This window comes from Anticarsia gemmatalis, chromosome 20 (genome assembly GCF_050436995.1).
Source record: "Anticarsia gemmatalis isolate Benzon Research Colony breed Stoneville strain chromosome 20, ilAntGemm2 primary, whole genome shotgun sequence".
Lineage (NCBI taxonomy): Eukaryota > Metazoa > Arthropoda > Insecta > Lepidoptera > Erebidae > Anticarsia > Anticarsia gemmatalis.
The window spans coordinates 5,317,652-5,332,432 of NC_134764.1; the positions used below are offsets into that span (position 1 = coordinate 5,317,652).

At 35.5% G+C, this 14,781-nt stretch overlaps 1 protein-coding gene across 1 annotated transcript in view; it reads right to left on the reverse strand.

The window, feature by feature from the left end:
* Window positions 1-14,781, reverse strand: part of LOC142981370 (fatty acid synthase-like) — a 55,093-nt gene that overhangs the window by 12,936 nt on the left and 27,376 nt on the right. Inside the window, exons 12-26 of the mRNA XM_076127240.1 lie at window positions 14,415-14,584; window positions 13,938-14,089; window positions 13,418-13,601; window positions 12,358-12,506; window positions 11,773-11,957; window positions 11,344-11,463; window positions 8,946-9,055; window positions 8,485-8,675; window positions 8,023-8,192; window positions 6,419-6,682; window positions 3,738-3,858; window positions 3,140-3,430; window positions 2,420-2,863; window positions 1,256-1,426; window positions 350-480 (exon numbers count right to left, since the gene is read on the reverse strand). Coding sequence (XP_075983355.1) covers window positions 350-480; window positions 1,256-1,426; window positions 2,420-2,863; window positions 3,140-3,430; window positions 3,738-3,858; window positions 6,419-6,682; window positions 8,023-8,192; window positions 8,485-8,675; window positions 8,946-9,055; window positions 11,344-11,463; window positions 11,773-11,957; window positions 12,358-12,506; window positions 13,418-13,601; window positions 13,938-14,089; window positions 14,415-14,584 — 2,853 coding nt within the window. The remainder of the gene's footprint in view (window positions 1-349; window positions 481-1,255; window positions 1,427-2,419; window positions 2,864-3,139; window positions 3,431-3,737; window positions 3,859-6,418; window positions 6,683-8,022; window positions 8,193-8,484; window positions 8,676-8,945; window positions 9,056-11,343; window positions 11,464-11,772; window positions 11,958-12,357; window positions 12,507-13,417; window positions 13,602-13,937; window positions 14,090-14,414; window positions 14,585-14,781) is intronic.

Consider the following 14,781-nt stretch of genomic DNA (forward strand, 5'->3'; position numbering starts at 1 on the left):
CTGCAAAGAACAAGATATTAGATTTCTAAATCGAATGCCAGATTCAATTTAATTTGACGAATAGTTCCTTTGGACAGTAATAGTTACTTTTATGGAGACTATCTGCCTAAAATCTCACGTCGGACTATGGGTATCTGGCCCCTGTATTAATTTATTGAAATAAGCAATTTAAAAAAAGCGTAGTCACGAATAAAAACAAAACATGATTTGCAAAATATTTGCAGGCATACAAACTATATAGGCAATATTTTGGTAGTGCAAGCAACACGTGTTTTAAGGTGACTTCAGAATAGAGGTCCAAAGAAGTGGATTATATTATTTACAATAAGTAAATGTAATCAGTTCTTACTTGGGTGTCTTGCCGACAACCTCGAATCCTTGCACGCACTCCTGCGCGAGACGACCGCGAGCAACAGCGTCTACTGTGACACGACCGGTGGCGGTCATCACGTCACGGAAGTTCAACGCAGAGCAGTACACCTGGTGAAAGAAGTTTTACGTCAGATCTACCCTTTCTAGCGAGATTCTCTACAGTCGGTATATCGAGTATCGAGAATTTGACATATAAAATGTGCTGAACAATTAGTTCCATTGGTGCCCGCTAGAGGAGGTAAATCAGTTTTTTGTATAGAATTTTTCGATAATTAGCCGGTTGTCAATAGTCGATGGTAGTAGAAACTATAGAATTATGTCTATTTGTAAAAGGTAACACTGAAATATTTAATTTTAAGTCTAACACGAGAACAAACATGACAGATGGCTAGTGTCAAATGTATTTTATACCCTTCGTGAGTTTTTCGAAACTGAAACAGTTTAAATAGTGTGTAACTTATTATAGTAATACAAAATATTATATTATATAAGATAGAATTTTAAGTAAATGTACCCCTAAAAATTTGCAACACCCGAAATGGGTAACTGTTGAAACCATTATTATAATAATGTACCTAACAACTAATGTACACAGTTTTTATGATGCAATAAATATATGTCTATGTCTATACCTATGGTCGATTTGGCAAGGTTCGAATACGTGGAGGACAATTTTTATGCAAGAGGTATATTTTGGGACGAAATTGCTTTTAGCTAGTTCTGTTAGTAGTTTGTGTATTTAATTTAACTAGCTACTAATGTAAACATCAAATAGGCTAATTACTGACGGAAAATGCGAAATTAATTATCATTTTATGAATTAATAATAAGTAATATTTAGGTAATGAGGCATTTGTACTAAAATAGTTGTTTTTGTACTTACATGGACGAGTACTTTCTCGGGGTTCTTGAAAGTATGGTCAGGTCTAATGGGACCTTCGAGCCATCTCATGGAAGACAAGTCTCCGATGGTCAGGGTGTTGACGTAGGCGTGGTTGGCGCTGACAGTCTCCAGGTCTCCCAGGAGGAGATGGCGGTAGGTACCCCATTGGCCCTGTATCAAAAATATGTTCCTTATTGTCAAAAGTTATAAGGAAGGGAGTATATTTTGTTTCTAGGCATTTTTTTTTAATGTATGATCGGGCCATTTCAAACCTGCGAACTAAGTCATGTCATTTTATCCGTCTCTCGCTCCACTTACACATTGTCACATTCCTATGGTTCTTTTGTTATGACGTAGTTCGCACGTTTGTAACGGTCTGAGTATAGTATCTGTAATGTTCATTACTAAGGTTACCCCTAGACGGTCAATAGTATTGCACAATATACTGATTTGCACAATATATTTGGTTGTTAAAGATTTGATTCTGCAATTTTACTGATGTTTTCTACAACTTGTAGTTTAATCCCTTAAAATTACCCGCGACTCAAGAGCGATTCTTAGTACGGGAGTTAACTTTTTTTTTTAATATTTTGGGTTAAAATATTGCTTCATATTATTGAAGCTCTCGGGGCCTAAGTTATTTATTTGAAACACCATTAGGTTCAAGTCAAGCAAACAATTAATTTATGTAATTCTTAGATCGTTTGAGTCATCGCCATATTGGAATATCGGCTCTCATGATATGTTTGTGCCTACATCAATTTATCACATCGATGATTTTCAATTAAGCCACTCGCTGGAGTCGAGTCAACAATTTACATCTCTTATGTTTGCTATAAATATTGGCTTGTCTTCAAAGATAAATTCATTTGCGATTTTCAAATAGAAACATAAATATTTTTTCTTAACGAATGTAGCTCTATGCGTGATGAATGCTATTTTGTACACTCATCGACTGCGTATTTGGAAACACGACAAATATTTGTCCTACTGTTATTTTTGTTATGTCGTATAATTAGTAGTCAGTTTAAAACGGTCACCCATTTATAGAATAACCGCGCCAACGTTGCTTAACCCAATGATTGTTTACCGACTCCTGAGCGCAACTGGCTATGAGCGCTTCAAGTGATACTACTGATTAACATTTGTATAAGAATGACTTACGTTTTGGTAAACGTTCAAAGCCAAGTCCTTGTCGAGCTGTTCTTCATAGAACTCCAAGTCAGGGTTGAATGGAGGAGCAGACGGGTCAGCGATGAGTAGACCACAGACGATCTCACCACCAGGCTCCTTCCTCAAGCAGTTCACCAAACCGAGGAGACCGTTGATATGCTCGTCTTGTGTGTAAAGAACCACTTTCTGGCCTTCTTTGAGCTCTTCCTTGACTTTGTCGATCCATGCATAGGTCTGGTCCGAGGCCAGAATCCTCACGAACTTGGCAGGCCTGGCGCCAACACGCTTCCTGAAGAGCACCAGGTATTCGACGCCGGTGTCGTGGATGGTTACAATGTCGTAACTGCCAGAGTAGTTCTTGGGGTCGGGACGTTCCTTCTCGCGACTGATGATGAAGCCCTTGTCACGGAGGGTTGATACAGCTGATTGGAGAACCTGAAACAATACAAACATTATTAATTTTTTTGTTTCAATGTACAGAAGATATATTGTAGGTCGTGGGTTCAATTCCCACACAGAACAATAAATATTTTTTTATGTGATTTACAAATTACTGATTCGAGTCTGGTTGTTCTTTGTGTCCGTTGTTTGTAAAATGCCCCGCGACACAAGAGCAAATCTGAGTTCGGGAGGTGTCTTAACAAAGAAAAAAAGAAGATTTTTGAAGAGGAAATACGTTTTTACGAAGGTTTAAAGATAAGGTGTACTTACATCAGGTCTGCTCAGAAGGTTAGCACCAATGAATAAGATAGTGTTGCTCTCTCCTTGCAGCTTCTTGTTTTCAACAGTGATATGAGACGGCATTTCAATGGCCTCTTCAGAGAGCAGAAGTAACTCTGCTTGTACCAGCGGCAAGTCTCCGAGAATGTCTCCTACTTGTTCAATAAGGGGTTGTAGTTCTCCCTTCTTGTATTCATCGTCGACTAACTCAATGCTCTTGACTTTGTATGTCTGGATGTTTTCTAGAACCAGTTGGATGTTGGCACGGAGGATGTCTTCAACCTAAAGAAAATGGATTCAAAATTATATATTTTTTATTTCATTCTTAAGTATAGTTTAGGCTAGTTTCACAATTTCTGGGTAGGTGTTTGATATCCTATTTAAAATTGATAATCTACCTGGTACTTACCCATAAGTCATGAAACTGCTCTTTAGTTAAGCCCGGTTTCTGAGCCACATTTAGCGGTAGTTTATCTATTCAAAGTGTGTTTTTTTTTTATACGAGTTAAAACACTATTGAATAGGTAACCTATCGCTCAATGTACCTTAGACACTGGGGGTTAATAAGTTAATGGAATGGTTAATTTACCTTCATCTTAGATTGGCCGAAGTTAGGAATGAACTCGTTCTTCTCAAGTACAGGCACGCCGAGTGGCAGCCTCTTTGTGATGGGTGTAGCGTGGAGTCCACGTACTTCGACACCTCCAGCCCTGGACAACAACGTTTGAATTAGTCGTAATTACTAGTTGTAATTAAATTATTACTCATGACGGATATTAAATAAACCATAATAATGTTAACGAGTATAATAAACAGACTAATTTAATGTACAAAATATGAAGATTTGTTATTAAAATGAGCAAATATTGCAATAATTATAGTTAAACAACTAATTGTTAATTCGTGTTTAAATATATCAAAACCACTTCGTTAAATTTCAAAGTCAATCTGACTAAGTGGCGTTTAGTTGGTTATTTCCTGACCTTCGTAAAACTTTAAATTCACCACGTAATTGTAATAAATTGTCCGGTATCTTTGCGGTAGTTGCCAAACTCCGCCCTAACTAATATAAATGCGAAAGTGTGTTTACTAATCGTTTATTTGCTTGCCTAGTAAATCAACAGTTTATTTATATCACGCTTTCCTGATTTCCCACAAAGTAGAATTTATAGACAAATATTACTTTGACGACTAACATTGTTATTTTATTAGATAGCTTATAAATGTTACTTTGTGATAAATTTATGATGTATTTATGTAGAGTTAGTTGATTGATAAATTGTTTATAAATAATATTATTATCGTCTTAGATTGGTAAAAGATATAATAGTTCCGGAATGTTCACAAAACTTTCATACTTCACTACTCTCTTTTCGTCAAAGTCAATTCATCAATGTTTAACCCTAACATTTGTTCTTTCATTTTCAGTGCCAATAAAAGCAACAAGTAACACCAAAGTTGTATATTTATTGCCAAATACACTCTCAATATATTTCTCTCCGGTTTCTGCCTAGAACCTAATATTTATCCCGCTATATTGTATAGGTATTTAGGGTTAGAAACATTTTTTCGCCGATATATCGTCGGCGTATGCCTAAATATTTAATTTGTAATCCCAAGAGTGAGGCCCGTAAACCACGTACGTGACGCTAATTTTAAAATGTTTTTTTCGTTCATTTTTAAACAATTTCCATAAAACAGAAACGTTTTGAAATGGAATTACGTAAGAAAATTATACATGAGCTTTTTATGAGTTAATAGAATATTTTTTTGTTTCGATACTATGTTATCGTGAGTTTGTTTTCTTAACACAAAATCTATTTTATTTAGTGTACCGTTTTTAGGGTCTGATCTGCGCTATCAGATACAAAAGCGTACCTACACAATAAATATTATCATATCAAGTATGTATATGTTACTGTAAAAGCCCGAACGGTGGTAAATCCTAAGATTTTCCGGTATAACCTAAGATTTACCAACTCGCAATGGTAAAAGTCCGAACAATTCTTTTATTTCGAACTTTTACCTATATTCACTTCATGATATCGAGATGTCGCCGGAGCCCCGCTTCGCGGGGCTCCTCCTTCTGGGTGGTTAAAAAAAAATAACCACGAAGGCTAAGGTGGGAGCTTCGCTTCGCTCGCTCCCACCTTAGCCTTCTAACCTAACCTACCCATGTCGCTATGCTCAAAACTCTTTCTTTATAACTATGTCACAGTATATAATTATACCGTGAAATAGTTATAAACATAGTTATGAAGGAGGATTTTTTTATATATCGTAACATAGTTTTTAAACTCTGGCTTGTTCGGACTTTTACCATTGAGAGTTGGTAAATCTTAGGTTTTACCGGAAAATCTTAGGATTTACCACAGTTCGGGCTTTTACAGTAACATATACACATAATTTTCACAAAAAGAAAATTTATCGTATCTAATACTGTTGGTTTTAGAAATACATTTTGCAAAATTTAATCATGTTGCGAGAAACATATCTACTAGTTTTTAATACAACGAGAAACCATTTGCACCACATAGTATTCGTAGTTATAATAAAAAAAGTACTATGTATGAAATATACGATTATTTCACACGAGTGATGTCACAGGTTAAGCTAGTGACTCATATAGTTGGTTAACCGACATAATTCGGGTAATAAATTCCCAGGGCATTCAAAGCTCTGTTTATTTACCGAGTTAATTTATATACAGGGTGTCACGAGCGCGTAATCGTGCCGTTACAATTAATACGATACATTATTTTGTTTGTCTTTCTATTAATTCCATGTTGGTATTAACATTCGTGCTTAGTACACCAAATAATTTACTGTACCGTAAAAATATTGATGCAAGTATCGTGAAATACTAATACGTCAAATTATTGAAATAGTTGATGCATGTAATGAAGTCCGATTGCACTAAATACATAATTATTTATCAAGCTTGAAGCATCAATAATTTAGTATAACATTATAATATCAACTTTTAACACATACCTATTATATGCATAACATTAGAGGACCCGCAATATTACAATTTTAAAACACCAGAACATACCCTCCCTCTGTCATTAAATCAGCAGACATTCTACCGTATTCATGACAAAATACGACGTAAACTTTAAAGTCAATTATCTTAAAACTAGTTTGATGTGGATTGGATCCTTTTTGCTTAATATGAATATATGTATACTTAAAAATGGTTTCATAAATTTAAAAACAGCTTTTACTACTATTTGAAGGCCAGTAAATGATAATAAAACAATAACTCACCTGATAACATCAACATCAGGGTACACTCGAATCTCGAAGGAGTTCCTAGTAGAGTCTGGGTTCATCTTAGAAATAGCGGTGTAATGCATATTAGCATCGATGGAAAGCTTCTCAATCCTGGTGGGTACGAAGAGACCACGAGTGTCCTGGCCGATGATCTTCATCTGCAGCATACAGTCCATGAAGGTGACCCAGTTGTTGACCCAAGCGAGACGACCGCGGGTACCTTCCACGTTGCAGCCGAGGACGCCACGGAAGAGACCGCTAAGGAACAAATTGAAGAATTTATTGCTAGCTGCTCTTGAAATTCCTTTGAAATATATTCGATTGTTTTAACTTCTTTTAGATTAGATGTTTGTGCTATTCGGCTGATCATTACATAAAAATATTAGGTCAGGGAAAAAGTCTTTTCGCATTATAGTATGTATGAAGTTGTTATAAAATCTTTTCTCTACACAAAAAAGCTCGATATTTAGGTACCTCACGAGCTCGCTGAAAGAAACCTAATGAACCGTGTACTCTTTTGTGATTCTTGAAGCCAAAAGATTTTATTACAAGTTCATACATACTATAATGCGACAAGACTTTTTCCCCGACCTAATAAAATGTACACAAATAAATAAACTACAGATGAAAATATTACACCAATGTTGTTAAATACATGTGAAATTCAAACCTTTTAAAATGTTACTCGGAAATAGACATCAGTTTTCTAGTTTATTAATATTTGGTTATTTGCAACGTGAAAACCTATGCCAAAACAGTTTCCATTCACTTTGAGAGTAAACAATTTTGATTAGAATATGTGTGGCGCTTTTTTGGTTGAAAAATTTTATGTTATGTTATGGTAAATATCTAGAATAAACATACTAAACCCAGACTTTGTATGACAGCATAAGACAGAGAAATTCTATTAGTAAAATGAACTATTTTAATCTAACAAAATAGAGCTACAAGTACAATGAAGCGCTCTGTTAATCATCTAAACTTGTCTGTCCAAACATTACTCTTTACTTGAACCTAATTAAAATATGGCGTCACTTTCAAACTTTGTAATTTGTTAATAAGGAATTTAATGCTTGTTGTGAAGGTCCAGCCCTCTCATATACAAAATTGTACGTAAAATACGAAATGTAAGATGTACGAAAGGTAGCTATGTCATTCTAAAATTATAACCAAATAACTATTGTTTACTCTTACAAAACTTTTATCAAAGCAACGTTGCTTTTACTAATAGGGTACCAATAAAACCAGCTACACTTAATTAAATGTCAAAAATACATTTTAGTGACATCACAATTTCGTACTTTTGTTGGGATCATAATTAAGCGCTTAACATAATGTTTAGTTTGTAATCATTTTCATTTCACTTTTACATTTCACCTTTTACTCGATCTATTTTTTTTTAGTAAACCTATCTATCCTATTCACTTCATAAAAATTACGTAGAAACTATTTCTTAATCGGGAATCGGGATCTAAAAATGCTAAGGGGTCTTTCTAAACTCGAGTGAAGTTTGGTGAAACAAAAGCGTATCTTAAGAAACATTTCTTTGTTGTCAAAATCTATGACGAATTCTGTAAGAGTAGTAGTTGTAGTTATACCTGTATTGGTATCCTCTAAGACGCAGTTCCTTGTAGAAGTCCTTGGTGAGCATGTGCTTGATGTTGGGGCCGCTCACTTCGGGAATGTTCGGCAGCACTCGGTAGTCTTGGCCGACGTTCTTCTTGGCGTAGATACGACCAGTCACGATGGAAGCACCGCTCTCTACGATCTATAGGAGAAATGGGAAAAAATTATGGAGAAAATTTCAATAAATTCTCTTTTATTTGGATTATTATTATTGACTTGCGATACTTCTGAATTGATCGATATACAAAATTATTTTATGTAAAAAGTTTTTTAACAATTCCTAGGTGTTCTGCCATGTTTCCTGTCATGTTTTAAGCAAGGCATTTAAATACCGAAAGCCCTGTATTAACTTGAACATTTCTTTGAGTTTGCTCAAGTATATAGAGGTACAAGGCTTGAGTAGCGCTGCTATAAATTGCTAAAATGCTCCTCACCTCGAAGTTTCCACTGCCCTTCTGGATCATGATGATGAACTCCAAGTTGCCTTCTTTGGGAATGTTGGTGGCACGCTGGAAGCGCACGTTCTCAAAGACAACGGACACCTCAGTGTAGAGCTCTCCCATCATCATACCGAGGGTCTCCCAGACCAGCACCAAGTAACCGGTGGCGGGGTACAAGTTACGGCCTATGGTAAACAAAAGATCGTGTTATTATCTAAATTTTCAGAACTACACGTTAAAAGATTTAAAGATGACGTTTTCAACTTTCTTCTGGAGAGTCGACGATTCTTCGGTTATCTGTATATATACTCCAATAGGGAGGAAGGTAATTTTTAAAGCCTCTATTGAAAAACACAGACTTGTAACGGAGTCCTGGTGATTTAGAACCATACCTCCCCATTCGAAGAAAGTTCGCTAGCAATAGAATAGTAGTAGATTAATAAAACCAAACTTACTGTCAACAACGTGACCAGCCAGGTATTCACAGTCTTCATCCACAATGGACATTCTGACGGTTCTTTCACCAGACTTCATCTTCTCCTGAGCTTTGTATGATGTTACATACCTGGGTACAAACAAAATAAGATTTTATCATAGACATCATATTTTAAACAACAGCAAATATAACGAGATATTATAATGCAAGAGGCATTTAAACTTGACTGTATATTGCAACATACATTTTGTTGAATAAGATGAAAATGTGTAGCAATGTGTGCAACTGTTTACAACTACAATTAGCTTGCTAACTCTTCTGTGAACGTAATTATTATATACTCTTTAATATAATGTAGGAAAAGATCTTAGGAAAAGATTTTTATATACGTTTTCAAAAATAGCATTTGTTCTTAGCAAGAAAGCAATCTGCAAACCATTTTAAATAGTCCAAAGAGTACAATAATTTGTTCTTAACGTCGCACTGTTGTACTTTCGTATTCTAGTTTACAGTGTTCTACATGTGTATTAGCAAGGCACTAACACTTTATTGTTCTCTAAAACTGCTCTGTTTGTACCTAGAGGGCAATCAAAGTGGGGAAAACGGCTTGGTTACAAATAGCTTTCGGTACTTGCTCTTTACTAGCCCACTAGAGACGGGAACTATGTACGACACAATAAGATTGCAATGCTCATTACGAATACATTACTGTGAAATATAGCGACATACAGCATGCATGGAAAATGTAATGTTATGTTAGTTTAATACTTTTTGTTACCGCATACTCTTTTTCGCGACGTTGTGACTGAGAAATGGACTTTTCAACTACCATGTTTTGAATTTGAGATGTTGCCTTTAGGATATTTTGACGATAAAATAAAAAATATGGTCGTTGTAATTAAAGTAAATTAAGTCTTAATATTACTTTTACTGACTGTTTTTCCTGAGCATTATTAATACAGTTAATCAGTTTATTTTCAATGAATAAGAACTAATTAATTTCGTTTTCAATGGGTAATTATTATACACTTTATATTAAAGAATTGAATGAGCAACATTACATTTGATTACTGCTTTAAGTAATAAATTTTAGTCATCATTCATTTCTGCGAGAGACTGAAATAAAAACGAATCAAGCAGCTATTCTTTTCGTCTTTTTAATTCCTTCAGTCCCGCATTGCACCAATTCAAACTCATCCATCACGGCAAAAATGAAACAGGTCGCAGTTCTATGAAAAATGCTTTCGCTAACGTCGGTATATTGAAGTCGATGTACAAAGTGGCTGCGATAGATCACACTCCAACGATTTGTTTGCGGCTGCTTGAATGATGGCCGGCAATTAATATACGACGCTCTTTATTGCAGTCCAAGTTTTGGGGCGCTGAGCACCGCTGGATTCCTGGTGTGGCTAAAGTTTTGCCGGCGTGTTGCGTATATGAATCTTTTGGTAATATTATGTCGTCGTTATAAAGGAGAGTGATGTTGGTAATTTTATTAATTAATTTCAGTTCTGTATATTTTAATTTTACTTTGTATTATGGGTTTTCGAATAGCGGCTCTTTTATCAATAAGCGAGATATTTTTAATTTTAATGTAAGTATTTTATATATTTTACAGACTGGATTTTTGTTAATATATAAAAATCTAAATTTTTTATTAGTAAATAGGTTTAGAAGCACCAAAAGTTACGCAAACCTTATAAAATATATCAATATTGCTACACTGTCGCGTTTATTACATTTTCGTAAAAAATATAAGACTAAATAACCGTTTGTGCATTGTTTAAACGGTTATTTCGCAAAATAGTTAGAAATAACACATTTTGAATGTGCTCATCCAGTTGCAGAATACTAAAGGAATTTAGTGTAAAGTGATATGCAAACGCTGCACTGTGCAGTAACTGTGTAGTGTAGAGTGAAGTGTAGTGTCCTGTGATCTCAGTATAGAATACAATTACTTCGCTTTGTCGACTCTCCATATAGAATTAGATTAGGTAGCAGCGTATCATTTAACACAAAGCTCACGTACTAAATATATGAACAGATATTTTCGGTTGAATTTGTTTAAAAATCTATTATAGTTTTATAAAATGTCGTCAATTTAAAATTACTTTGCTTTCTTTGTCGCTAGAATGTTTAAAATGTTCACGCGTCAAATTCTTAGGTCCAGAAAATATTTCCGTATTTTATTGTTCATCAAACTAACTACAGCATAGAGGAAAAGGTTGTATCTGTGATATTTCATTTCATAAATAGGTACGCACCATGAGTTGATGCGTTTGATTCTCAGCTGAGAAAAACTACTTGGGATGCTGTGTTTTATTGCCTATAACCTAAATAAACTCCGTTTTTTTAAGACTAAAAGGTATTTAGCAGAATTAAGGAGATAATAATAAAATATAAAATGTATTACTTACCAGTCTTCACTGTGTTCCCACTCTACTAAGTGAGAAAGCATGGGTGTACCCTGTGACACGGGGAATGGCACATGTGGGTAGATGTTAGCCAAATGCGGGTTCAAGCCTGACTCGTACAGCCTGAAAGAAATGAAACAATTAAATACGTGAAAGAACTAACAAACACAGACTATAATTTAAAGATTAATTTAAAAACATCTTCTTCATTAGAACTTAGTTTATAAAGTCGCTCGAAGTCAAACTTAGCAGCGCTTGTATTTCCTAAGTTAATCAGATAACTGATAAACACATTTGCTTACTTCTATAAATGTATAGAAACATATCTTTTCATACACCTCTGCCTACACTTGCGGGAATAAAAGGCATTTATGCATGTAACATACCTTTTTCAGGCTATAACGATAAAGGAGGAAGTAAACCGGTACTTACTTTCCAATAGCAGTGAAGAGCACTTGTACATTGTCCTTGTGGTTCCTCTGAGTGAGAGGGATGTTGATGACGTCCTTCTTGAGCGAGCGGCGCAGGATGGCCTGCAGGAGGCCGTGGGGGGCGATCTCGATGGTGATGGCGTTGTGGTGGATCAGGCGAGCTGTCTCCTCGAACAGTACGGGGCTCTGGAAGAGAAGGTTTGGGTGAAGTCTTTTCTATGTAGAAAAAGCCCGAATATTGTTTTAATGGAATAGTAAATTTTATTTCTTAGATCATCACATTTACTTTCAGCCATGTCACAGAAAGGCGTGATTTTTTGTATAGCTTTAACTGTTTGCATGCAGCCAGCTGTTTAAGATTTCATTATGTGTTAAAAAAGGTAAGGCTAGACTTGTAATTGAAAAATAGCTAGTTTGGACTTCATACAATGCACAATGGATGATGATGATGATGGTTCACCCACTTGTAACCCTTAGCTACGTTTAGCTACCAATGAGCTTAGCTATTGGCAGACTAGACATTACATCCGTTTGTGAGACTTTACATAACAATATCTACAAACAAAATACTAGATTCACTTCTTACCAGCAAGTTATTGGTGTGGTATTCAGCAGAAGACAGAGCAGCCTTCGCGTCCTTCCACTGCGCTTGCGGCAGAGATGTGGACACCCAGCGGTCTGAACGAGGCTTGGGCGACTTGATCACTTGCTTCAAGTATTTCAATAGAGTAGGACCTGGAAAAGACATAATTTTAGGTTATTGGCTCATTAAAAGCGATAATAGTGTCGTGTAACTACCATCCACCATTACAGTGGGTAATTTCAAGGGGCGAGGTGGAAATAAACCCCGTGTTCGGATCGTAGACCTAATAATATCGTTATTATGTCTCTAGATTTGAACCACTGGCATTAAAATGTTTAAATATCTGAATGGAATAGTAAATAGTAAGTTCAAAAGCTTTAAATTAGTTACAATTTTCTATACAAATATAGGTACTCTATATTTAGTAAAGTTTTAAGTCTGAATACTAATTGCGGCAAAGCGTTTCGAAGTATAAGAGCGTACAATAAATTATACCAACGAAACTTGAAATACGAGACGACTTTCCATAATTATTTTTAGACCAAATAAACTTGAAACAACGAAGTTATCTAATAAACAACGAGAACACCTTGAAACTTCGTGATTTCACCTCCTGCCGAGATAAAGTTATTACTTTGGAAGCAAAACTTTTCATAACAGTCTAGATTCTTTTTTAAGAATTTTATTATGCGCGTTGTATCCAAGGACATTTTGCAGCCCAGACAAAGAATTGGTCTAGTTTTTATTCATTAAAGTAATCTTATAATAAGATTAGTACTTGAGTTATGATAATTGTAGGTCTCGAGTAAAATTACTTCAAAAATGTCCATTATTTTTCAAGGGAAAGTAGACAAATATTATAGTATATTTTAAGTTACTTCGGCCAAAACGGCTAAACTAAACGGAAAAAATCAGGGTGATAATGTTTCGGCGTTTTTAATGGTTCTAACCAAAAACAAAATATTTTCCTAAAAATCAAAACCTATAACAAAGTTTCAGGAGCAGTCTAAGAAAATACTATTAAAAAAGAAAGTAATTAATTTATTATCTGTGAAGAACTCACCAGCCTCAGCGATGTAACGTGAGTGGTAAGCGATGTTGGAGCAAGGCACCTCCTTGGCGAAGATACCCTGGCTGGTGAGCTTGGCGACGAAGTTCTTCATGATGTCAGCCGGGCCAGAGATGGTGCTGGAGTCGGGACCGTTGCGGCAAGCCACTTCGATCTCGGGCGGGCACATGGTTTTGATCTATTAAGAAAAAGTCCGGATGGTTTGTAAAAATACATTAGTCATCAGTGGCTCTAAGTTTTATTGCTTCAATGCGGCAAATGGTTTCATTTATTTTTCTATATTGTTACTAGTCTTTGAGAGCCTACTATCTAATCAATATGGCTGAGATGATGGGGCTCATGCAACTAACACTTTCCACTTTACAAAGTTATGTTGGTTCTGGTTTTACTTTTATTCGTATGATTTTAAAAATAAATGATTTTGGCAAACTAAAGTAGTTTTATTTTTGACCCAATATTTTAATCAGATCTTTAGTCACTGATGAGCTAAATAATTTTGAAATTGATATCGTACCTGGCTGTAGCCAAGACCGACAGCGGCCATAGATCCCTTGATGAAGGGAGTCTCGATGGAAGCCAAGCCACGGCTGTAAGCGGAGAGGATCATCTCTTCGGCGGTGAAGCAGCCGTCAGCGTATGCGCAACCCAACTCACCGACACTGTGACCTGAAGGTAAAATATATTATTAGGACATTCTTGGCGAAGAATTAATTTAACTTTATCTTAATAAATGAAAATGATCAAGAACTAGATATATTTAGTCATTAAGCTCATATTAATTTGATGATTGACAACAACTATGTTTATTAGTAGCTTTACTTCGGAAGGTGTCATAAAATCGTAATTAAAATCTAAAAATACCTTCTTAACTGGAGTTGTTGTTGATTTTAGCAAGAAATTCAATAACTGCACCATTACTAAGTAATATCCCTTCTTTAAAGAACGGAAAAACAGCCAAATTAAGTACATATTTCAATGTTCTCAAACTTACCAATGATATAGTCAGGCTCAACGCCAATAGTCTTGAGCACATCGGTGAGACCGATCTGCACGGCCGCGATACCGATGAACGAGTTTAGAATGTTGTCGTAGATCTTCGGGTCTGAGTCCGTGATGATCTTAGTCAGGTTGATGCCTTTAGGTTCTAGCGCTTTGTGGCACCTAGACGGGTAAGAATTTGAGTTTTAGTAAAAAAGCAACAGGTAGAATATTTATTTATAAGTTTCTAAATACAGAAGTAATTGTGGATCACCCAGAAAGACTTTTAAGCAAGACAGTTTGTTTCTGATCCAAAACAATATTTCAATGACTAGCGTTTCTAACTTAGCCTTACTAAAGATTCTAAAGAATAAACCTTT